The sequence below is a fragment of the Leptopilina heterotoma genome, unplaced genomic scaffold, assembly GCF_015476425.1.
Source record: "Leptopilina heterotoma isolate Lh14 unplaced genomic scaffold, ASM1547642v1 Lhet_183, whole genome shotgun sequence".
In the NCBI taxonomy this organism is placed as follows: domain Eukaryota; kingdom Metazoa; phylum Arthropoda; class Insecta; order Hymenoptera; family Figitidae; genus Leptopilina; species Leptopilina heterotoma.
The window spans coordinates 685,724-712,911 of NW_025110901.1; the positions used below are offsets into that span (position 1 = coordinate 685,724).

At 25.2% G+C, this 27,188-nt stretch overlaps 1 protein-coding gene and 1 long non-coding RNA gene across 2 annotated transcripts; one reads left to right on the top strand and one right to left on the bottom strand.

The window, feature by feature from the left end:
• Positions 1–3,667: 3,667 nt before the first annotated feature.
• LOC122500304 (cyclin-G-associated kinase) lies at positions 3,668–18,093 on the bottom strand. Its single transcript, XM_043609174.1, has 7 exons — positions 17,863–18,093; positions 16,856–16,917; positions 16,155–16,740; positions 15,218–16,044; positions 13,146–13,871; positions 6,741–7,847; positions 3,668–4,169 (listed from the first exon to the last, which is right to left on the bottom strand). The coding sequence occupies exons 1-7, from the start codon at positions 17,984–17,986 to the stop codon at positions 4,062–4,064; spliced, it is 3,540 nt and encodes a 1,179-aa protein (XP_043465109.1). The 5' UTR covers positions 17,987–18,093; the 3' UTR covers positions 3,668–4,061.
• Positions 18,094–23,166: 5,073 nt separating this feature from the next.
• On the top strand, positions 23,167–25,482 carry LOC122500307. The gene is made up of 3 exons (XR_006301457.1): positions 23,167–23,776; positions 23,856–24,137; positions 25,152–25,482. It is a non-coding gene; the product is annotated as an uncharacterized LOC122500307 (long non-coding RNA).
• The last annotated feature ends 1,706 nt before the right edge of the window (positions 25,483–27,188 follow it).

Here is a 27,188-nt window from a genome sequence, read left to right on the forward strand (position 1 = left end):
ATAATTTAATCACTCTTGTAGATTTAATTATTAATAAAATTGCCAACAATGTTGAATGTATGTGCGAGAAAGCATTGACAAAAAGAAAAATGACAAATGACAAATGACAAAATTAAGTCAGAGTTTTCAATTAATTTGTGACATTTCGAAAAATTTAATTAAATTTACAAGTGAATTAAAATTAAAATGTCAATGGGGGAAATAATGTCTCTATTATAATTAATAAAAATAATAAAGCAAACAGAGAAATTCGCGGTGAGAAATAACGAAAAAAAAACAAAATGTCAATAAACAATCATAAAATTGATTATATTCCGCAAAAAGGTTATAATCATATATCAAATTTTCAAAATTATCGTTTCACACAATCGTCAGCAATTTCTTTTCACAGGCCGTATGAAAATGGTGATTCAATTTTCTCCATTATGGAAAAAAATAATTAACCAATAAATATGTTTTAAAATAAATTATATAAAAAAAATTAAAACGGAAATTAATTAATTACTTCAAATAAGAATAAAATAAAAAAATATTTCAGATTCATATACATGTAACAAAAGGAATTGTTTACAACGTTCAACTGCAAATTTTAATTCATTTCACGACAGACAATATTTAGAAGGTGACAAAAAATTCAATTTTTTCAATTATTAGAGTAAAAAATAAAAATACCTTCTTTTTAATAGTAAAAATTTATAAACCACATAAAATTTACAACTACTGAATTAAATTTTTCAAAAGAAATTTTTCAAAAAAAATTGAAGAAGAATAGAAGTAAAAAATAGAAAATAAAAATAGCTTTCTAATTTTATAATTAAAGTGACTGTTGAATCAAATAAGTTAAAATGAGAACAAATATTGATACTTAAAACTATTGCAATTTCAAGAAGGCGCTGCTTGGTGAAAATTGATAAAGTTGGAGAAAACTTTGAGAAATATAAGTTCAAAATGATTGTTGCCTTTTTCCTCACATGCGAATGAAAACAGTAAAAAAAACTTGTACAAATTTTCTCCTTGTTTACAAAATAAAAAGCAAAAGAGGAAAAAAAAGGAAAAATAAATAAAAAAATCTTTAATAATAAAATTAGTTTTTAAATATTAAAATGAAAATCAAATTAACTAACAATCATATTAATAACAATTGTTCCTGAATTTAAACAATATCTCTCGCCAACTTTATATTAAGTAGAAAAGTTATTATGTGATCAGACTTTCCGTCTGACTACATAATAATAGTTTCTACTCGCTCCTAAAATATTCACACTCTTTAAATTCTATTTTTAATTTCAAAGTTAATTTAAATTAATTTAATTTTAAAAAATTAGATTCAATTTGAATAAAAAAAATTAAAAACTATTAATTAATAAAATAAAAAAATTTAATTAAAATACTTTCTCATCAGTGTTAATAATAATAAAAATAATAATAATGATAATAATAATAATAATAATAATAATAATAATAATAATAATAATAATAATTTAATTATATTATAATAATAACTATATAATTGAAATAGAACAAATAAAATAGTAAATAAAAAATAATAATAAAATAATAAAAAAGAACAGCAAAAATTAATTAAATTTATGAAAAAACTAATTTAAATTTCACGACGATTTTAGGAAAAGGAGATCCGCATTTTTTGCCAACGGAAATGCAAGTGCCGAAAATAAATTCTACAAACGCACGTGAATCACCAAATGGTTGTAATTTAATAATAAAAAAAATCCAAATGCTCGAAGATGAAAATTTAGTAACGAGAAAAAGAAACCAGTATCTTTTTATAGAGTAAGTTAATTAAAAAATTCTCCATTTTATTCGAAGAATGATTTTCTAGTTGCTTACAATTATGATCGGTAGATTATAATTATAATTTATAATTATGATAATAATTATTTATAATTATAATTAAAAATAATATTTTTATCTATAATTAATAAATTATAATTCATAATTAATAATTATAATTAAGAATTTACTTTCACAATTTTTTAAACTTTAATAAGCGAAAACTGTAGTTATTTTTTACAGAAAAGAAATTGAAGTCAAAAAGCGTGTGGATCTCGAAAAAAAAATTGCAGAGTTAGAAAAAATTTTACAAGAAGAACGAGCGAAAGCACCAGCAGTATTTTCATTTCACTAAAATTATTTCCAACACCTAACATTATTTTTCTAAATAAATTAACTACTACAATTTGTAAAATTATTTTTCAAAATACAGGAAAAAGAGAATCTTTCATTGAAAAGTGTAGAAACTTCAACAACTAAAGTACAATATGCGAATGAAGAAGTTCAAGTTTGGGAAGTATGCCGAGCATGTCGAAGAGAATTACAAAGTCAAGAAAATAACGAACCAATTATAACAATGACAAAGTATGAAGAAAATCGATATTAAAATGTCCATACAATATTTAAAAAAAATTAATAATTATAGTAACAATAAAAATAATACCTAATAATAATAAAAAAATAAATAAATCAATAAATGTCTAATAAACATACAAATTAAATAACTTAACAAAAAATCCATCAATTATTAACAGAACAGAATTGGAAAATTTAGAAAAAGATATGACAATTCTAAGAGACAGTATTCTTGCAACCGAAGAAACTTTAAACAGATCTAAATCCAGAGAACAAAATTACAGAGAACAAATAGCACGACTTTTTGTTGAAGCCGACTCAGCACAAACACTTTGTAAAATTCGTTCCGATGAAATAAAAACACTAACACGAGAATTATCGGTAAAGACAATAACAATTGCAAATAAAAAAAGAATTCTCCAAAATATTATAAAGAATAACATTTATTCATTTCAATTATTTTATAGGACAAAGACATTGCTGTGAGAAATATGGAGAAAAATATGATAGACATGGGAAAATTAATAATCAAATTAAATAAACAATGGAGGTTCGCAAAAACGTAAATTTTAAACCCCATGAATAAAGAATTAAACATTAATTTTAAACTTAAAGTTTAATTTTTTATAATCAACTTTTTTTTTAAAATTATAACTCGCTTTTCGATTAATAAAAAAAATTTTTGAATTTCTATATTATTTCTTCAATAAAGCGGATTTTCAACTTTAATTTAAAAAAGATCAACAAGTAACATTTTTCGATTTCCTGAAATCTATTTTCAGAAATCATGACGAAATTTGTCAGATAGAAAACGGATTTACTTCGGAAATAAGTGAAAGGGAGCAAAAGTGGATGGAGGATATTGAACGACGTCTTTGCAATACGAAGGGCAAACAGAGAACAAAAGATAAAGCATCCTCGAGTCAGCAGTCTAGTCCCCGTGGGGGTTAAAATTACAGAACGTGGCGCACAGAATCATAAACAGTATAATATTAAAATCTAGAATATAAAAATTGTAAATTTTTCCAAAAAAAAAAATCTATATATTAAAAAAAAAAACCCCCGCTCGTTATTGCACGTTTTTAGAAAATTAAATAATTTATTTAAATTTCAAAACGTACTTTATAGAGTATAAAATAATTTATAATTATGTTTAATATGTTTAATTATAATTGCATATTAAAAATTATAAATTTATTTATAAAGTAAAAAATAACGTTAACTCCCGACAAAGTAATGAAAAAATTGTAATTGAAACAAAAAGTTGATGATAAAAAATAACCGAATAAATACAATCATATATTCGCACAGAAAATACTTTTTTTTATATTTAGATTTTTTTCTTTAATTTACACTGCCTTATATACATATGCAATTAGACGCCACTTTTTAAGCATAATATCTACACTCGTACGTAAATTTTTGTTTCTTCATAAATAGAGCGTGCCTAATAGACGCCATTTGCTTACAATTATTTTTCTTTTTTTTCTTCTAATACGTTGCTCTGAACCTAAACCTAAATAAACTTAATAGGAATGCGAATAGGACATTTTCCTTTTTTTTCTTGTATCTTACAATAAAAACGTAATGTAATTACGTCTTTTTTTCATCTCTCAAGTAATGTTTAAATTTTAATCGAAGAGGTAAAGAGTAGATTTTCATTTAAATTTAACAATGAATATTACCAACGATAATTAGCTAAATAAATTTTGTTGACTCGTGTCATTTTCAAATGCACTCCAAGCATTGTTTAATTCCATAAAAATAAGCTTTGCTATATTTTCATTATTCGTGCCGGCTTGCTGTAAAAAGAAAGAAAAATATTTTAATTTTTTTTTTAAATTAAATTAAATTAATTAAATAACTTTTGAGAATTGATTGTTTAGTTACTAATTCTTAATCTTAATAATAATTAAACCAGATTATTACCACTTGAGGCCATGTTTAAAAATGCTCGCAAAATTTGAAAAAATTAAATCAATCTAATGATTGTTATTATTAGAAATTTTATGGAAATTTATATTATTATAAAACATAATTTAAATTTCCAAAAAATTTTTCAAAAAAAAAAAAATTAAATTATTTACAAAAATTTTAATTGACTCCGAGTGATTGATATCTTTGTTTTATAATAATTTAAATTTTCATAGCATTTTTCAAAAATATTTAATTATCTACAAAAATCCTAATAAACTCCTTCGCAAGAATTCAATTATTTTTACAAGTAATAAATTTTTTCACATGAATTCAATTATTTAAAAAAAATGTAATAAAATTCGTTGCAAGAATTCAATTATTTTCAAAAATAATAAAATTCTTTAAAGAATTTTAGGCTTCACACCAAATAATTAATTTTAAAAAAGTATTAAAAAGTAGCTTTAATTCTGAAAGAAGTAGTAAAAAAGTAGCTATCGAAAATTAATTTTAATAAATAAAAAGAAAAATTATTTCAGTCGATTCACAAAAATTTGATTCAGTATTTCCCTGACCGTTTCCTGATTTCAATCAAAAATAATTATTTTTATTCTAATTCTGCTGAGAACTTTAAATCTAAATTTTCGAAAAATTCAATTATTTTCTAAATTTTTATCTTACAAAACACAATTGTATTTAAAAGTAATTTTTAAAAGTAAGCTAATCAAATTATTCTATAAAATTCAATTTAAATTGTTCAGAGGAATTGAGAAAATAAATTAATAATTTTTCAAAGTAAAAATTTGAATGTTATTAGTTTTACATCAATTAAAATTTCAACGATTTCAATAAATTTAATAATCTTCTAAATTTTGTTGTTTCTAAAAACAAATCGTACTATAACGCTTTTAATATTCAATTATTATTTAAATTTTCAACTGAAATTCGTTTCTAAATCAATTCTTATTAGAAAGTTTAATTCAAATTCAATTATTTAAATACAAAAATAAATAATATATTGAATGATTAAATATTTTTCAAAATTTAATTCTTATAAAAAATTTATCAATTTTTTAAATAATAATTCAATTTCTGAGAAGAATTTTATTACATATTTATAAAAATAATTGAATTTTTGCGAAGAATTTAATTAATTTTTTTTTAATTGAATTCTCGTAAAAAATTTTGTTATTTGGAAAAATAATTGAATAATTGTGCAGAATTAAAGAGAGAATTCAAGAATTTATCAATTTTTTAAAAAATAATTGAATTTCTATGAAGAATTTTACTATTTAAGAAATAACTGAATTTTTGCGAAGAATTTAATTAAATTTTTTTTTTTAATAATTGAATTCTCGTGAAAAATTTTGTTATTTGGGAAAATAATTGAATAATTGTGCAGAATTGAAGAAAGAATTCAAGAATTTATCAATTTTTTAAAAAATAATTGAATTTCTAAGAAGAAGTTTATTATTTATGAAAATAATTGAATAGTTGCGAAGAATTTTATTTAATTCTTTTTAAGTAATTAAATTCTCTTGAAAAATTTTATTATTTGGGAAAATAATTGAATTCTAGTGAAGACTTTTATTAAAATTTTTAAAAGTAAGTAATTGAATTCTTGAGAAGTATTTTATTATTAATGCAAAAATAATTGTATTCTTGCCTAGAATTTTATTTAAATTTTCATAAATAATTGAATTTTCGTGAAAAATGTTTTTGCTCGGGAAAATAATTGAATTTTTGCGGTAGAATTTTATAAAAAGTTTTCAAATTCATTTTTTTCGAAAAACTTTGAAATATTTTAAATAATTCAATTTCTGTGAAAATGTCATTACTTATAAAAAAATTAAATGTTCGGGTAGAATTTAATCAAAAATCTTTTATGCAATTCGATTAAAATTGTATAGATATTGAAAATCATTGATTTTCGAAAAAAATTTAATTATTTTTACAAGTAATAAAATTTTTCACATTAATTCAATTATTTAAATAAATGTAATAAAATTCGTTGTAAGAATTCAATTACTTTCATAAATAATAAAATTTTTCATTTTATTTATTGTTTTTCAATTATTTGAAAATCAATAATTTTATTGATTTCGATTATTTTTAATACAATTTTAAATAAATTCCTCGAAAAATGTAATTATTTTCAAAATTTTTTTACAAGAATTCAATTACATTTAACAAATAATGAAATTTAAAGACAAATATTTTTCAAAATCTACTATTTTAATGAGATTTCTCAAAAGAATTCAATTATTTAAAATTTAAATTAGTTCGCGAAAGATTTCTGCTAAATAAAAATTCAAAATTTATCGTTAGAATGCTATTCGATTCACTGAAATTTCTAACTATTTTCTACTATATTTTACTACTTTCGAACTATTTTTAATGCCTTTACTGGCGCTAACTTGTCTTAAACATGGCCCCAACTAGGAATAATCAAAGTATACCTTATCTGGATGAACAGATAAACAAGCTTTTCTATAAGCCTTCTTGACATCCGCGTGCGAAACGAGCTGATGCATCTCACACTTCTGCCATCTGCAATCCTCCCAAATGACCGTATGCATCGAACAAAGAAGCGCTCGCAAATTGCTCTTCTTCCCTTCAGTCCACTCCGATATTTTCAGTCGATCCGGATCCATTGTCTTGGCAGCCTCAACTTTACGCATCTGATTTATTGTCTTTGGACTCTCCTTCTCAGCTTTTCTACTACTAAAGAAATTATAACCCTGACTTCCCAATAAATCCTCGAAAGCATCACCAGACTTTGTTGGTTTACTATTCGCCGCATTCGAATCATTACCACTGTTCGTATCATTGGACGTATTAGATTTGTGCATCCGCTGACTAGAATGCACTGGAGTACCTCCAGTTGCAGGACTAGCGGATTGTGGAGTATTAGCTTCTCTTGGAGTACCATTCCAACTACCAGTCAATCCACCACCTAAAGTTCCAGTTAAATTTGCAAATGGATCTTTATTTTGTGCTGCAAAATTTGGAACACTGGAATTACGTGGGAAATTTTCTTCGTTGTTTGCCTTTGGAGCATTTGTTGTTGTATTTGAATTTTGCCAACCACCAAGTGGATCAAAGAGCATATCGGCATTTTGAGTTTGTGCCTGCTTTGATGTTTGTCCCTGTCCAAAGAGTAAATCGTTCATATTTGCATTTTTTGTCGATCCATTTGATGGTTGTGGTTGAGTTGATCCAAATAATAGATCACTAGAGAGCGATTCGTTAATATTAGGCGGAGGATTTGATGTATGCTGATGAAATTCACCAAAACCTTCCAAGAGATCACTTTCATTTTGACTAGAATTAGAAAATATATCTAATCCTGGATTAACAGGAGTTGGGGGAGGATTACTAATGTTCGAGATCAAATTCCCACCAAAATCAGGCATTCCAAGATTGAGTAAATCAGCCTCTGCAAATTTCGCATAGTCTTCATTTTGTTCAATCTTCACAGTCTTCTCTTCCTGCGACGACTCCTCCGGAGAATATATTTGTTCATCATTTTCTGTTTCTTCAACAAGAGGCGTTTCCTCCGGTGTCTGTAAACAAAATCCAACTTAGTGAAAGTATTTAAAAATACGGATTTTACAAACAAATCACAGACAAAAATATAACCAGTACAAGTCAAATAAGAGAACATTTTACTTAAAAATATAAATAATACTTTTTATAAATATAAAACATAAAGGCGAAAAAATGTTAAATTTTGAAAAATTCGGATTTTTGAATTTTTGATAATTTTCGATAATTTTAGATTTTTTACCAAAAAGTATAGCCTATTAAATAAGTAAAGTATTTTCCAAGAGCACAAAAAAAATGAAGCTAAATGCCATAAAACAGGAGAAAAAATGTTGAATTTTAAGAAATTCGGATTTTTGAATTTTTGATAATTTTCGATAATTTTAGATTTTTTACCAAAAAGTCGAGCCTATTAAATAAGTAAAGTATTTTCCAAGAGCACAAAAATAATGAAGCTAAATGCCATACAAGAGAAGAAAAAATGTTGAATTTTAAGAAATTCGGATTTTTGATAATTTTCGATAATTTTAGATTTTTTACCAAAAAGTCGAGACTATTACATAAGTAAAGTATTTTCCAAGAGCACAAAAATAAAGAAGCTAAATCCCATAAAAGAGAGAAAAAAAATTTGAAATTTAAGAAATTCGGATTTTTGAATTTTTGATAATTTTCGATAATTTTAGATTTTTTACCAAAAAGTCGAGCCTATTAAATAAGTAAAGTATTTTCCAAGAGCACAAAAATAATGAAGCTAATGGCCATAAAACAGGAGAAAAAATGTTGAATTTTAAGAAATTCGGATTTTTGAATTTTTGATAATTTTCGATAATTTTAGATTTTTTACCAAAAAGTCGAGCCTATTAAATATGTAAAGTATTTTCCAAGAGCACAAAAATAATGAAGCTAAATGCCATAAAACAGAAGAAAAAATGTTGAATTTTAAGAAATTCGGATTTTTGAATTTTTGATAATTTTCGATAATTTTAGATTTTTTACCAAAAAGACGAGCCTATTAAATAAGTAAAGTATTTTCCAAGAGCACAAAAATAATGAAGCTAAATGCCATAAAACAGAAGAAAAAATGTTGAATTTTAAGAAATTCGGATTTTTGAATTTTTGATAATTTTCGATAATTTTAGATTTTTTACCAAAAAGTCGAGCCTATTAAATAATTAAAATATTTTCCAAGAGCACAAAAATAATGAAACTAAATGCCATAAAACAGAAGAAAAAATGTTGAATTTTAAGAAATTCGGATTTTTGAATTTTTGATAATTTTCGATAATTTTAGATTTTTTACCAAAATTCGAGCCTATTAAATAAGTAAAGTATTTTCCAAGAGCACAAAAATAATGAAGCTAAATGCCATAAAACAGGAGAAAAAATGTTGAATTTTAAGAAATTCGGATTTTTGAATTTTTGATAATTTTAGATTTTTTACCAAAAAGTCGAGCCTATTAAATAATTAAAATATTTTCCAAGAGCACAAAAATAATGAAACTAAATGCCATAAAACAGAAGAAAAAATGTTGAATTTTAAGAAATTCGGATTTTTGAATTTTTGATAATTTTCGATAATTTTAGATTTTTTACCAAAAAGTCGAGCCTATTAAATAATTAAAATATTTTCCAAGAGCACAAAAATAATGAAACTAAATGCCATAAAACAGAAGAAAAAATGTTGAATTTTAAGAAATTCGGATTTTTGAATTTTTGATAATTTTCGATAATTTTAGATTTTTTACCAAAATTCGAGCCTATTAAATAAGTAAAGTATTTTCCAAGAGCACAAAAATAATGAAGCTAAATGCCATAAAACAGGAGAAAAAATGTTGAATTTTAAGAAATTCGGATTTTTGAATTTTTGATAATTTTCGATAATTTTAGATTTTTTACCAAAATTCGAGCCTATTAAATAAGTAAAGTATTTTCCAAGAGCACAAAAATAATAAAGCTAAATGCCATAAAACAGGAGAAAAAATGTTGAATTTTAAGAAATTCGGATTTTTGAATTTTTGATAATTTTCGATAATTTTAGATTTTTTACCAAAAAGACGAGCCTATTAAATAAGTAAAGTATTTTCCAAGAGCACAAAAATAATGAAGCTAAATGCCATAAAACAGAAGAAAAAATGTTGAATTTTAAGAAATTCGGATTTTTGAATTTTTGATAATTTTCGATAATTTTAGATTTTTTACCAAAAAGACGAGACTATTACATAAGTAAAGTATTTTCCAAGAGCACAAAAATAAAGAAGCTAAATCCCATAAAAGAGAGAAAAAAAATTTGAAATTTAAGAAATTCGGATTTTTGAATTTTTGATAATTTTCGATAATTTTAGATTTTTTACCAAAAAGTCGAGCCTATTAAATAAGTAAAGTATTTTCCAAGAGCACAAAAATAATGAAGCTAAATGCCATAAAACAGGAGAAAAAATGTTGAATTTTAAGAAATTCGGATTTTTGAATTTTTGATAATTTTCGATAATTTTAGATTTTTTACCAAAAAGTCGAGCCTATTAAATATGTAAAGTATTTTCCAAGAGCACAAAAATAATGAAGCTAAATGCCATAAAACAGAAGAAAAAATGTTGAATTTTAAGAAATTCGGATTTTTGAATTTTTGATAATTTTCGATAATTTTAGATTTTTTACCAAAAAGACGAGCCTATTAAATAAGTAAAGTATTTTCCAAGAGCACAAAAATAATGAAGCTAAATGCCATAAAACAGAAGAAAAAATGTTGAATTTTAAGAAATTCGGATTTTTGAATTTTTGATAATTTTCGATAATTTTAGATTTTTTACCAAAAAGTCGAGCCTATTAAATAATTAAAATATTTTCCAAGAGCACAAAAATAATGAAACTAAATGCCATAAAACAGAAGAAAAAATGTTGAATTTTAAGAAATTCGGATTTTTGAATTTTTGATAATTTTCGATAATTTTAGATTTTTTACCAAAATTCGAGCCTATTAAATAAGTAAAGTATTTTCCAAGAGCACAAAAATAATGAAGCTAAATGCCATAAAACAGGAGAAAAAATGTTGAATTTTAAGAAATTCGGATTTTTGAATTTTTGATAATTTTCGATAATTTTAGATTTTTTACCAAAAAGTCGAGCCTATTAAATAAGTAAAGTATTTTCCAAGAGCACAAAAATAATGAAGCTAAATGCCATAAAACAGAAGAAAAAATGTTAAATTTTAAGAAATTCGGATTTTTGAATTTTTGATAATTTTCGATAATTTTAGATTTTTTACCAAAAAGTCGAGCCTATTAAATAATTAAAATATTTTCCAAGAGCACAAAAATAATGAAACTAAATGCCATAAAACAGAAGAAAAAATGTTGAATTTTAAGAAATTCGGATTTTTGAATTTTTGATAATTTTCGATAATTTTAGATTTTTTACCAAAATTCGAGCCTATTAAATAAGTAAAGTATTTTCCAAGAGCACAAAAATAATGAAGCTAAATGCCATAAAACAGGAGAAAAAATGTTGAATTTTAAGAAATTCGGATTTTTGAATTTTTGATAATTTTCGATAATTTTAGATTTTTTACCAAAATTCGAGCCTATTAAATAAGTAAAGTATTTTCCAAGAGCACAAAAATAATAAAGCTAAATGCCATAAAACAGGAGAAAAAATGTTGAATTTTAAGAAATTCGGATTTTTGAATTTTTGATAATTTTCGATAATTTTACATTTTTTACCAAAAAGTCGAGCCTATTAAATAAGTAAGGTATTTTCCAAGAGCACAAAAATAATGAAGCTAAATGCCATAAAACAGGAAAAAAAATGTTGAATTTTAAGAAATTCGGATTTTTGAATTTTTGATAATTTTCGAAAATTTTAGATTTTTTACCAAACAGTCGAGCCTATTAAATAAGTAAAGTATTTTCCAAGAGCACAAAAATAATGAAGCTAAATGCCATAAAACAGGAGAAAAAATGTTAAATTTTAAGAAATTCGGATTTTTGAATTTTTGATAATTTTCGATAATTTTACATTTTTTACCAAAAAGTCGAGCCTATTAAATAAGTAAGGTATTTTCCAAGAGCACAAAAATAATGAAGCTAAATGCCATAAAACAGGAGAAAAAATGTTAAATTTTAAGAAATTCGGATTTTTGAATTTTTGATAATTTTCGATAATTTTACATTTTTTACCAAAAAGTCGAGCCTATTAAATAAGTAAGGTATTTTCCAAGAGCACAAAAATAATGAAGCTAAATGCCATAAAACAGGAGAAAAAATGTTAAATTTTAAGAAATTCGGATTTTTGAATTTTTGATAATTTTCGATAATTTTACATTTTTTACCAAAAAGTCGAGCCTATTAAATAAGTAAGGTATTTTCCAAGAGCACAAAAATAATGAAGCTAAATGCCATAAAACAGGAAAAAAAATGTTGAATTTTAAGAAATTCGGATTTTTGAATTTTTGATAATTTTCGAAAATTTTAGATTTTTTACCAAAAAGTCGAGCCTATTAAATAAGTAAAGTATTTTCCAAGAGCACAAAAATAATGAAGCTAAATGCCATAAAACAGGAGAAAAAATGTTGAATTTTAAGAAATTCGGTTTTTTGTATTTTTGCTAATTTTCCATACTTTGAGATTTTTTACTAAAGGGTGGAGACTATTAAATATGTAAAGTATTTTTGAAGAGCACAAAAATAATGAAGCTAATTTCCATAAAAGAAGAGCAAAATTGAATTATTTAGAAGAAAATTTACAAAAAATTTGTAAACAATTTAATTCCTGTCAAACTTTTATTTTTTTATGAATATAATTAAATTATTGCGAAGGATTTTCGCAAATTTTTTTTAAATAATTAAATTCTTTTGGAAAATTTGATTAAAATAGTAAACATTGAAAATCATTCAATTGAGGAAAATTTTTGAAAATATTTGAAATTTTGCCAAAAATTGTATTAAAATTTTTGGAAATAATTGAATTTCAGATAATAATTTTATCATTTCTAAAAATAATAGAAATTTTGACAAAAATTTTTAAAAATTTTTGAACAATAATTGAATTTCTGCGAAGAAATTGTATTACTTTTGAAAATAATTGAATTTCTGCAATCATTTTTAATTTCTCTAAAATTCTCCAAATTATATCGTATAATTTACGAACTTTTCGTCTTTTTTCAATCAAATTACGGACTTTACGGACCTTTTTTCAAAAAAACTGACATTTACGGACTTGAAGCAAATTTACGGACCTTTACCGGATTTTCGAATCTAGTTCGAGCCCTGAACTTAGAAAATATTAACAAAAATAATTTCTACTTCAAAAAACAAAAGAAAATACCTTCACGCATTTATCAGTCGTTCGGAAATTTTCCAAAGTCTCCTCCATTTCTAAAGTTGAACCAAAAAGAGGATCAGGAATTGGTTTCGCTGCTGTTTCCACTTCCCATGGTGATGGAACTCGTGCTGTTTTACCCGACTCCTCACTAATCATTGCATTCAATACCAATCGAAAATTACCACCGATTTCTGGTGTATCATCCAAATCTTGTTTCTCAAATATTAAAGTACTTTCATTCAATGGAACGTAACCGGTGTGAAAATGCATTGCTGCCATTTTTATACCAATAACTCTTCCCAATTGTTGACGTGCGTGATAAACAACAATTGTAATATCACCTCTAACTGTTGCTTCACCTAATATTAAACAGACTTTTCCTTCCATTAAACTGAATAATTTCATTTCCTCATATTCAGCGCGTTTTGTTGAAAAAACTAATGCTCCATTACTGTAAATTTCCACGTAGGGACGACATCCGTCCTTAGCTCGTGTAAAGAGAGGCACGGGTTGAATCAGAAGAGAACGAAGAACTAATGGCTTTGAATGTGGTAATTTTCCAACACTCAAGTGACCCATATATTTTACTATTCGCAATTCAGAGGGCTGTAATTGAGGTGGTTGGCAGCGTCTCGTTGTAAATAAAGATATTGCTTCGTCACTCGTTGTAAATGTACCCGAGTAAAGCAATAATGCACAGGCTACTGTTGCACTTGCTCGAAAGCCGTCCTAAAAAATTTTTAAAATACGATTAGTAAAACTTAATTCAAATAAAATATACGTACATTTATTATTTCTTCATTTTTTTATTAACAGTCCTCGGATCGACTTTAAAACCCAAAAGTCTAGTTTCAAATCAATTGAAAGTACAAAAAAAATATTTAAAAAATTTATTTTACTTTCGATTATTACAAAAATTTGGTTTTGTATTTAATTGATTTCTAAAATAATCTTTAACTTCTTTCCTTATCCCAAAAAAACATCGATGTTAAGTTTTTGTAAAATTCAATTATTTTCAAATAATTTTTTTGAATTGCAATTTTTCAAAAAACTAATTTCTATATTTTTAATAACAATTATTCAAAATATAAAATTTTCAAAAATTTCAATTTGAAACCATTTGAAATTGAATTATTTCTAATAATTTCTTTTATAATTCTTCTAATTTTTAATTATTTTCTAGAACTTATAATTAAAATTATTCTCCGATTCAATTATTTTTAAAATATTTTTCAATTAAATTCATATTCAGAAGCTCAACTAATATAAAAAAAAATTGAATTGCAATTTTTTAGAAATCTAAGTTCGTCAGAATGTTTTAATTAAATTAAATTATTCAAAAATTTGAATTTTCCAAAATTTTTTGAAATTAAATTATTTCTAATAATTTCTCCTTCAATTCTTTCAATTTTCAATTATTTTCAACAACTTCTAATTACAATTCTTCACTAATTCAATTATTTTTGTTAATTTTTAGAAACTTCTTCGAGAGTTTAATTACTTAATTACAAAAAGTTTAATTTTTTTTTATAAAAATTGCAACTGTAGCTCTTTATGGTTTTTTTTTAAGTTTTTAATGTGAAAAACAAAATTCAAGGAAAATATTTTCAAGGCACATCAAGAACATGAATTTATAGAGAAGTTCTAAACATTTGATACTTGGCCACCACTTTGGGCAAAATTTCCAACTTTCCCGATTTCTCTGACCTGTGGAAACTTTGTTATTGTCCAAATTCATGAAACAGTACAAAATAAGTTAAACTCAATACTAAACTTTGAAAAATATTTAAAACTAAATCTTTAAATTTTATTTTAACGAATTCATTTAGTGAATTTTACTTATTAGAACAAAACTCTGTTTTTGGGTTAAAAAAGTGAAATACGAGAAAAAAGCTTGAGTATTTTCCCCAATATAAAAATCGTAATAATTTGCATTTTAAATCCAAAAAAGTGATATTTTGTTAAAATATTTGGAAGAAAAGTTCAGTAACACTTTTTTTGGAAATTAACCAAAACCCGAGGTCTGTTATTTTCAAAATTTTGATAAATAATAAGTTAAAGAGAAAAAAACTTACTGTGCAGTATAAAACAACAACGTGATTAAAATCAGAATCCAAGTATCGATAAATATCCTGGCAAATTTGATAAATTGCTGATAAAAGTGGTGCATTTGAATCAGCAGACGAATAAGCAAATGAACAATCAATATGCCTTCCCGGTAAACGTGAAACATTTGGTCGTCCTCGTGACAAATTATACAATTGAATTTTCGCTGGCGGTGGATGTCGAGCTTGCAAAAATGCCCTCACATCTTCAACATGATTTGCTCTATATGCAGATTCAATTCCATCGGCCGGATATGGCATCACCAAAATTCGTGACGTTAAATAACTTGCATCCAATTCTGTTCTCGCCATACTCTGTTGAACGGTATGCATCACCTTACTCGAAGTGTCTTTTAAATTACGTAAAATACTTCCGGCACCACCTTTTATCGAACTAAATAATCCACTGGATTGAGCTACGGGTATTCTTTGATTTGAAGGATGAGACATTGGAACTGGTCTCTGTGGTGGTTGTGGTGGTGCAGCCGACGAGACGGTGGCAGCAGCAGCACTAGTTGCAGGCGGTGGTCGTGGAGGTGGTGCAGGCGATGTAGGAGGTGGAGGCGCAGGTCTAGGCGGTGCTGGTGGTTTAATAACGACATCAATTTTCGGTGGTTCTCTCGGATCGAAATTATTTGACTCGGCGATTGCAGCTAAACGTTCAAGCAAGGCCGATGTTGTGAGTCGTTGAACGGGAGAAATTTGTAAGCATCCTTTTATTAAATCATGGAAGCAAGCGTAACGAGGATTCGGTGGTAGGGGCGCGTACTTTGCATTAAGAACTGCTAATTTATTGCCTGTAGAAAAAATTACAATCGGTTATTTCAAATTGACATTCAAATTCAAATTGATATTTAAACTTAATTTTCACTCTATTTTCACTGTAAAATTCATTTGTTTTTCATACCTTCGGGAAACGGATGACGAAGTGTAACTAAAGCGTAGAGAATACATCCGAGAGCCCAACAATCGACAGGTGGACCAATTGGTTCATTATTCCAAGTGTCTGTTATTTCTGGAGCTCGATACATGGGTGTGGTAAATTTAGCCATGTGATCCTCAAGAGTTGCTCTCTTCTGTGCATTCCATGAAGAATCGGGTAAAATTTGTTGTGTTGTGACACTGCCAAAATCGCAGAGTTTAACCAATCCATCGCCTCCAATCAAAAAGTTTTCCAACTTTATATCACGATGGACAATTGGTTGTGGTTCTTGACTATGCATATGATGAACAGCTCTTGTTGCTTGATAAGCTATTCTACAGACTTGAGCGACTGTCAGCGAATTTACCGAAACATTTCGAAGAATATCGGCAATTGTACCACCGGGACAATATTCTGTGACTAATAAATATTCACAACTCTTTCGATCCTCACGTTCTATTCGATGAACGCATAAAAATTGAATTATATTCGAATGACCGGATACGGCTTTTAATGTTTCTATTTCTTGTAAGACACTTCTGTTTGCTTCCTCATCAACGGCAACGAGTTTCTACAAAAAAAAAAGGAAAAATCGAACAATATTATTTAAAAACCAAAGAGTAATTAAATTTTCTTTTCAATCAATTTACAAAATTTTTAATCAATTTACAAAAAGTAATTCTTACTTTTAAAGCATATTCCTTTCCTGTATTTACATCCTCTACGGCAAACACCAAAGCACAACCACCTGTCGAAATAAAAATTAAAATTAATTACAATCTGAAAAACAAAATTTCAATATCGAACAGAAAAGGCTTTTTCACTCTATTGAAATATAATAATAAGATTTAAATTTACGAGCGGATTTCACAATACGAGACTAAAGTCAACAGAAACTAGAAAGTAATTAAAACCTTAAGTGGTTTAAAATTGTCTACAAAGAATTTTTCAATAAACAATAAATCTTATTTCTCGAAAAGTTAATTAGGTTTAGATAATGAATTTATTTTTTACAACAAAATTTTTACAAACATGGTTTTACATCTAAAATAGAGAAATTTTTTTCTTTTTTTCTAAAAGAAGAAAAATTTAAAGACTATATAAAAAAAATGTCAGCAATTTCACAAGTGACAAATGATAATAAACAGAGCATGTAAAAAAGAAATAAGAAAATATTTCCGAGCAATTTAAGATTTGAACCTTCTTCTCAGGTCGAGCTACAATAAGGTTAAGATACAAGGTTAAAATAGATTTCGATCGACAAAAAGTGTCGACCTTCACTTATTAAAGCCCTTATTTAAAAGAAAGTAACCTTCACAAAAGACTTTTATTTCATCTTTACAATTTTTTTTTCTCAACTTCTTTAACATTGTTAGTGAATATATTAATTATTTCATCATCAATCGTCACACTATTGAACAATAAAACAATATACAAGAAAAAATGAATTCTAATATGTAACACTTTGTCCCTATAATGTCAAAAAGAAAAAAAAACATGCGTTTGACATATGACTTTAAAAAATCAAAAGGGAGAATCAAGAATAACAATAAGAAAATTTGCCAAGAATGTAAAAATTCAGAAATATAAGTGAAATTTAGCCTTAAATAAATATTATTTAAATAAAAGAAAGTGACAGCTTTTGTGATTCAAACAACGGTAAATCTAAAAAGTGGGAGGATTGACCACTCACCCTCTGCGATAAGTCTATTCACTCGGAGTTTTACATTGTTAATTTCCACAATTTGACCAACATATTCGTTCGAATTTGTGCCTCCATTTAAATATCCAAGAGCGGATCTCAAGTAATCCGACATATTTGCTTACTCGTCAATTAAAACTTGCACAAAATTCTTTTTTCATTGACGATTAAAAACTACCGATGACGTTCGCCATATTGCTCTTTGTACGTCACAAATTTTCCAGGAGAGTGATAATTTACTTTAGCGCCCTGCTCTCCTTTGTACCTCAACAAAATAGAAAGTAAAGATAATTAGTTAAATATTTTATAGAACATTTAAAAAAAAACGAGAAAAATTGTAATTTTCCTCGTTTTTTTGAATAAAATTATTCATTTTTCAATATTCAAAACTTTTTGAATGAATAAAATTATTCAAATATAATTAAAAATTAATTTCATTTAAATACCTGAGAAATTTTTCTCTATGTACTTTGATATTAAAAAAAACTTCCACAAACTAATTATTAATAAAATAAAAACTCATAAAGTCACCTTAGATATTCCTCTGATTCTAAAAAATAAAAATACAAAAGAATATTATAACATTTAAGTAAACAAAACCAATACAAAATAAATCAAATGTCTCTAACAAGTAAAATAAACAATTTTTAAAGAAATGAATTAAAACTAATCTAGTTACCTGACTTCTTAATACCCTAAAAAGAGAATACATAAAAAAACAAAAAGTACACAATTTTTTTAGAGAAATTAATTAAAATATCACATAAAGTTACCTCGAATATCTATTGACGATTCTAAATAAAGAAAATCATACAAAATATTTTAGTAATAACAGAATTTTAATATTAAAAAGAAATTAAAATATTGTTAATTAAATAAAATATTATAAAGTCACCTGAGATAATATTTTGTTGATCCTAAAAAGAGAAAATATAATAGAAAATTAAAAAATAATTCAAAATAGATTTTTTAATGACTCTGAAAAGTAACAAAAAATAAACCATTTTTATAGAGAAATTAATCATAATATCACATAAAGTTACCTCATAGTTTTTTTTAGATGATTCTAAAAAGAGAAAACAATATAAATTATCGTAATATAATAAAATTTTAACAATAAAAACAAATTAAAATGGTTAATTAAATAAAATATTATAAAGTCACCTGAGATAATATTTTGTTGATCCTAAAAAAAAGAAAATACATATTTAAAAAAATAATTCAAAATAAATTTAATGACTTTAAAAAGTAACAAAAAATAAACATTTTTTATAGAGAAATTAATCAAAATATCACATAAAGTTACCTCATAATTTTGTTAGATGATTCTAAAAAGAGAAAACAATATAAATTATCGTAATATAATAAAATTTTAACAATAAAAACAAATTAAAATTGTTAATTAAATACAAAATCATAAATTCACCTGAGATATTTTGTTGATCCAAAAAGAGAAAATGTATATTTAAAATAAAAAAAACAATTTTTAGATAAATTAATTAAACTATTATACATAAAGTTACCTCAAATTTTTTTGATGATTCTAAAAAGAGAAATTATTATAAATTTACTAATAAAATAAATATACAATTAAAAACCAATGCCTCTAAAAAGTTAAACCAAACAATTTGTAGAGAAATAATTTTTAATAATTTTATAAAATTTAGATAATAAAATAATTACTTGCAGTTACCTTAAAAAAATATATTTTTGATCCTAAAAAGAGAGAATATTAACACCTCTATAAATTACAAAATAAACAATACTATTTTACACTTAACTTAATTTTCCGTTAATTGAAAATCTGAAACATAAAAAAATCTAAAATATAGTAACAATTATAAATTACATGCATGGATTAAAATTTAACTTACTTCGTTAATCGTTGATTAAAAAAAAATAATTCTGAAACAGAAAAAAAAACACATGGACATACCAACAGACAACAAAGCAACAAAGTGGACATAAAAATACAATAATAATAATGGAATAAGCATGCAAAAATCCTCTTCTTTCTTCTTTGGTGGATTATTTATCCACCAACCTAACACGCGATTCGCGACTCCAGATTCCTATCAACCGCGCCTAACCACCTAACAATTTTCGCGATATCTGGAGTTTTTTCTGTTCGGTTACGAATTACTTATAATTAATGCTAATTGATATTAGTGTCAAATGAACAATTAAACATAACAAGTTTAAAAGTCATCAAGACAAAAATAACAATTTTGTTCATGGTAAAATATTAATTATACCTAAACCCCGAAATTAATATTTCACCATGTCCCTGCCTACTTATAATTAAGTATTCATTCCAGAACTGAATATCCTGCCTAATCAACCGCATCTAAAATAATTCGAACCTAATTTTCACAAGCACACAATCATTCACAATCCTAATTTTGCCCAGGTAAAAACCTATTGGCACCTATTTGTAATCTACTCATTTATTGAAGCTCTTGTTCAGTTTTTGGTTTGTATAGAGCTTTAATTTCAGTGCCTATTTTTAAAAAAGCTTTTTTGTTCAGTGCTTATTTGTTTAAAGCTTTTTGTTTTGTAAAGCTCAATTGTTTTAAAGCACCATTTGTTAAGAGCTTCATTTTTGTTTATAACTTCTATGCTAAAACTAAACACAGGCATACAATATTTAATTTTAGGCACATCATTATTTTTCAATATTAAATAAAAAAAATTTAAGAAAAAATAAATTAAAGAAAATATTGACAAACAATATTTAATTTCTATACAGTAAAAGAAGCAAGTTCAAATATTAAAATAATGTTAAAAAACTAAATAGGAAATTCATTTATCAATTAAAGAATTAAAAAAATAAAATATAAATTTAAAATTGAAAATGATGTGCCAAAATAAATAAAACGTGTTCTTTAAACACGTCGTTGATTCTTCTTGTGACCTGAAAAAAAACCTATTCTAAATATTCATTAATTTCTCATGCATGTTTGTATTAAATTTATTATTTATTTATTATTAACATTGATTATTAATTTTTTATTAAAAAGCAAATTTTTTTTATTTTCCTTTTAAGATTGTATTTAATTTATTATTAAAAAATTTTTAAAACAACAAAAGACATCATGCACTTTAATTATGAAGAAAATAATGAGTTCACCATCATTCAATTTTAATTTTAATTTTTGACTGTAAAATTTAATTATTATATTTGATAATAACAAAATATTAATTGAATCATGCAATTGAATGTTCATTGCATCGAAGGAAAAAGTCGAAAAAATATTGCATCAAGCAAAACGCGAAATTTCCTTCTATGCAAAAATTAATAAAACTCTCTGGTAATTTAGCAACCAAAATCTTTTATTAATTCGAACAATTCCGTCCCTAATTAATCTTTTCTTGGTTTCATTGTATAATTAATTATTCCTTTCAATATTAAATTAAAACAAATTTTAAACAGACTAAATACTTGATATTTATTTTCAAGAAAGATGAATATTTGAAAATGTTTAAAAATTGAATTCTATTAGATAATAATTTAATTTATAATAATTTTTTTGAGTAATTACAAATTTTTGAAAAAGAAATCTATTTAAAAATAAGAAATATCCAAGAAAAGCCTACTGCCTGATCTAATGAACACATGTAAAAAAATAAATGCCCACTCGTTGGGAAAAATTTAGTAAATAATTGTTACAAATTTTAACCAACGGTTACTTTGTTGTCTGAAAAAATTGCTGAAAATCAGCCACAAAATACTTTTAAATATGGACTCACTCTTGATGACCCAAGAATTTCCGGGGTTCTCATTGTACTATTTCTTTGAGTCTGTACTACCAATGCGTTCATTGTGACTCACCAACCCTGTTTTCCTAACTAGTGATGGAGCTAACCTGCAAGAAAATTTTGTTTTGTTCAAATAAAAAGAAAAAGATAATTTTTGAGTAAAAAGAATTGATTCCAAATAAAATAGTTAATGAATTTAATTGAAATATTTTAAATAATTAATTATAATAGGTAATTAATATTCCTATTATTTATTAATTATTATAATTATTTTCTAGGGGCAAATAAATAATCTATTATTCAATTTTTGAAAATAATTGCAATCCTATTTATTGTGTAAGAGGTTAACATTAATAAAGATATTTATTAATTAAAATGAAAATAATATCCTATTCATAGCCGAAGAAAATATGTGAAAATTAATCAAGATATTCCATCTTCTTTTTCAAATAATTATTAAATCTAGTTAGCAAAATATTAGCAAAATTTTCTCAAAATTATTATTGTCTTTCATTATTAAGAATTTCTTACAGGAAAAAGCCCCATTATTGCATATAAATTTGAAATAATTACACTCCTATTTGTTGTATACGAATTAACGTTAATAATAATAATAATAAATAAATAGATGCAATTTTCTTTTACATATAAAATCAAAGAATTATTTAGCAAAATAAAAAGTCACAAACTTACATCGATTTCCATTGATTGCTGAAGACGTCCTTCAATAGTGTAAATTAATCCTTTTTGTCAAATCACTCACCCACATTTATTTATATTTCAGACTTTATTTCCGGATTTTAACTTTGAATAATTACGATTTTCTGGATTATGTTACATTTTTTAACAAAGAACTCGACCCCATGCGGCACGATGCCATAAGAAGTACAAGAAATAATGCGACGGAAACCCATTGCCGAAAAATGTCATATTATCAAAAAAATACGATTCCAAAATTGTCAAAAGTGAAAAATATTTCATCTAAGATCATTATATTCACGATTTTATCATTACAAAACTATTTTTTAGCACTTTAATAAGACAAAAAGAGTGAAAACACGGAGTAAAAGAACGCAACAATGCACATCTACAGAAAAAACAAAATGGCTACCTTTTCATAGTAACAAAATTGTCCGTTAGGCGGAACATGGCGCTGATGTTTGTTTTTTGGCGCCAATTTCCCCACTTCTCGCCGGGAAAGGTCATTCACCTCAGAAAAAACCGTTAAATTAATTGTTTGAATAATTAATTTTTTTTTAATTTCACTAATTTTTTAAGCACAAATTATTATTTTTATTATTTATTTCACGTGTAACAATTTTTTTTTCCACGGATTTTAAATTTACGAATTATTTTTATTATTTATTTCACGTGTAACAATTTTTTTTCACGGATTTTAAATTCACGAATTATTTTTATTATTTATTTTACAATATTTTTTTCCCGGATATTAAGTTTACACGTATTATTTTTATGTAAAATAATTATGACTTTTTCAATTATTATTACACATAAATAATTAACAATTTGCTCCGAACGCGACGACGACCAAAAAAGTGGGAATGCACAAATAAAAATATCTATTTTTTGCCAAAAATACCGTTCCAAATGTATAAAAAACGAGAAATTATTTGTCTATTATAAGTTTAATCGCGATTTTATCAAAAATATACTATTTTTTAACACTTTAAAGATCTAAAAAGATTGAAAAAGGCGGACACGATGTTGACAACAATGTGCAACGGTTAAAACTGAAAATTTCAAGATGGCAACCCGTAGTAGGCGGAAGTTGCCACTCCTTTATGGTTTTGGCGCCAAAAAATCAACAACTACAACGCTCCTTGCGGCGACGCTTGACACTAAGTAGAGAAGAAGATTACTGCGCATGCGCATTGCTATTACAAAATGGCTGCCGTGCTTGCAGAGAGTAGACACTTTGCTTGTTTGTCGATGAATATTTCTATCAATACGCAGTGTAAATATCAATTTTATCAACTAATTCGGCTCACGTAGTGTAAATAGTAGTCGAGAATTCAGAATTTGTGTTTGGATTGAAGAAATTTGCGAAGTGGAACTGGATGTCACAAGTTTTCCGCAAGTCTCCACGGTGAGATGGCATTTCATGAAATTCACTCTCAAACTTCTGGTTAGTATTACAAAACTCACAAAATATAACAATTATCACAAAGCAAATTGTAATGTTCTAATTTTTTTGTTATTTACAGTGAGGGGTGATTGTTTTCTCTGGAGAAAATCGAATGAAGCACGTTCATTCAAGCGCCAAAAACATGCCATCCACGCAATCGATAGAAAAAACCTGAAAATCACAGAAACATCGCATAATATTACGAAATTCCATACAAGACATCAAATTTATTTGTTGGAATTACTTTTACGAAGACTAAATTCGTAACATAAATAGAAAATTGCAGTAAATAAAAGAAATAAATTCTTCAAGGACAGGTCATTCGAATTTAGCACCATCTAGCGGCGCCACAGTCAACTCGGTAAGCAAAGCGGAAGTTTCATTATTTCCGTTAACATTTCTCATTGTTTCTTAATTTCTTATTGATTTTTATTTTTAACGTTTTTAACACATTGTTTATTGGTTATTTTTCAATAATGCGTTGGCTTAAACTATCAATAATATTGATTATTAAATATAACAATTAAAAATTAGTTTTATAATTTATTGAATAAGTGACAATTAGAATCAATACAAAAAAATAGTGTTTTTTCGAGTGACAAAAGTTTCTTATTCCCAACTGGATGGAAATTTCAGAATATGTTTAGCAAAATGTATGCAAAAAGGTATAATTTATTTACGACATAAATGATGAATATTGCAGAATATTCTCAATTTGTGATAATTTGTAAAATTTTACTATATTGTTACTAAAATGCATAATGTATAGTGAAAATTTGACAAATTATATTTTGAGGTTATGTTGATTAAAAAATTGAATTATTTGATATTTAGTTATTTTTTTAATGTATAAAAAGGATTTATTATTATATTCATCGATTAAAACTATTACAAAACTTTTATTTTATAATTAAACTCAAGTAATTTCTATTAAAAAAAATAGTCTATTTTTTTGGAAATTTTTAAATTAGCGTATATAGCACACACATCGAATATTGTACATTTTTTTAGAAAATGGCAAATACGTAATAGTAAATCCTAATTAATTTCTTAGTTAATTATATTTCGCATTGGAATATTATTTTAAATAATTGTAAAATCAAAATAGTAAATAATAACAAATCATATTTTTAAATATTTAAGTAATATTTTTAATTATTAAATGTATAATGTTTAATTATTAGAATAATATTTTTAAATATTAAAATATTTATAAATATAATAATTAAAATAATATTTTTCAATATTGAAATAGCATTTATAAATATTAAATATTTTTCAATATAAAAATTGTATTTGTAAACAACAAAATAATAACTATTTCAAATAAAATAATATTTTTATTCTTGTACTGAGAGATCTGTTTCACTTGCAGTTCACTGTCATCGCTAGCAGAAAGGTCAGGGTTGGTGAGTCGCACCGCTCACAAAGGAACAGTACCATGAGCACCACCGCATTATCTTGGCACATGGGCGGCAGACGAGAACTCTCCGTGTTTGAAAACACATGGCAGCTGACTTTCACACCTCGCAGGATGAATGCTTCAAACTGTTGAACAAAAAGGACTTGTGTGACTGGAATCTCCGAGTGAGTTTGAGAAATTTTGAGTGAGATCGTATTTGAATGTACTTTGCAACAGAAATTCACCGTGTCGCAGGACGACAAGGTCCTAGCCGACGCAATTTTTTTCAGACAACAAAGCAACCGTTGGTTAAAATTTGTAACAGATATTTACTAAATTTTTTCCAACGAGTGGACATTAATTTTTTACATGTGTTCATTAGATCAGGTAGTAGGCTTTTCTTGGATATTTCTTATTTTTAAATAGATTTCTTTTTCAAAAATTTGTAATTACTCAAAAAAATTATTATAAATTAAATTATTATCTAATAGAATTCAATTTTTAAACATTTTCAAATATTCATCTTTCTTGAAAATAAATATCAAGTATTTAGTCTGTTTAAAATTTGTTTTAATTTAATATTGAAAGGAATAATTAATTATACAATGAAACCAAGAAAAGATTAATTAGGGTCAAAATTGTTCGAATTAATAAAAGATTTTGGTTGCTAAATTACCAGAAAGTTTTATTAATTTTTGCATAGAAGGAAACTTCGCGTTTTGCTTGATGCAATATTTTTTTCGACTTTTTCCTTCGATACAATGAACATTCAATTTTAATTCAATTCAATTCAATTCAACATTTCAATTTTATTATTAGCAAATGTAATAATTAAATTTTACACAGTCAAAAATTAAAATGATTGAATGATGATGAACTCATAATTTTCTTCATAATTAAAAGTGCATGATGAATTTTGATATTAAAAATTTTTTAATGATAAATTAAATACAATCTTGAAAGGAAAATAAAATAAAATTTGTTTTTTAATTGAAAATTAATAGTCAATTTTAATAATAAATAAAAAATAAATTTAATACATAAATGCATGAGAAATTAATAAATATTTAGAATAGGTTTTTTTTCAGGTCACAAGAATCAACGACGTGTTTAAAGAACACGTTTTATTTATTTTGGCACATCATTTTCAATTTTAAATTTATATTTTATTTTTTTAATTCTTTAATTGATAAATAAATTTCCTATTTAGTTTTTTAACATCATTTTAATATTAGAACTTGTTTCTTTTGCTGTATAGAAATTAAATTGTTTGACAATATTTGCTTTCATTTATTTTTTCTTAAATTTTTTTTATTATTAGTTACAAATTTTTTATTTAATATTGAAAAATAATGATGTGCCTAAAATTAAATATTGTATGTCTGTGTTTAGTTTTAGCATAGAAGTTATAAACAAAAATGAAGCTTTTAACAAATGGTGCTTTAAAACAATTGAGCTCTACAAAACAAAAAAGCACTGAACGAAAAAGCTTTTTTAAAAATAGGCACTGAAATTAAAGCTCTATGCAAAACAAAAACTGAACAAGAGCTTCAAAAAATGAGTAGATTACAAATAGGTGCTAATAGGTTTTTACCTGGGCAAAATTAGGATTGTGAATGATTGTGTGCTTGTGAAAATTAGGTTCGAATTATTTTAGATGCGGTTGATTAGGTAGGATATTTAGTTCTGGAATGAATACTTAATTATAAGTAGGCAGGGACATGGTGAAATATTAATTTCGGGGTTTAGGTATAATTAATATTTCACCATGAACACAATTGTTATTTTTGCCTTGATGACTTTTATACTCGTTATGTTTAATTGTTCATTTGACACTAATATCAATTAGCATTAATTATAAGTAATTCGTAACCGAACAGAAAAAACTCCAGATATCGCGAAAATTGTTAGGTGGTTAGGCGCGGTTGATAGGAATCTGGAGTCGCGAATCGCGTGTTAGGTTGGTGGATAAATAATCCACCAAAGAAGAAAGAAGAGGATTTTTGCATG

Coding starts and splice junctions, on each gene's coding strand:
- LOC122500304 (XM_043609174.1), bottom strand. CDS start 17,986: ATGTCGGATTACTTGAGATCCGCTCTTGGATATTTAAATGGAGGCACA. Junction 13,872..15,217: donor TTGTTGTTTTATACTGCACA/GTAAGTTTTTTT, acceptor AAAATTTTTTAG/GACGGCTTTCGAGCAAGTGC. Junction 7,848..13,145: donor CGACTGATAAATGCGTGAAG/GTATTTTCTTTT, acceptor TTTTGTTTACAG/ACACCGGAGGAAACGCCTCT.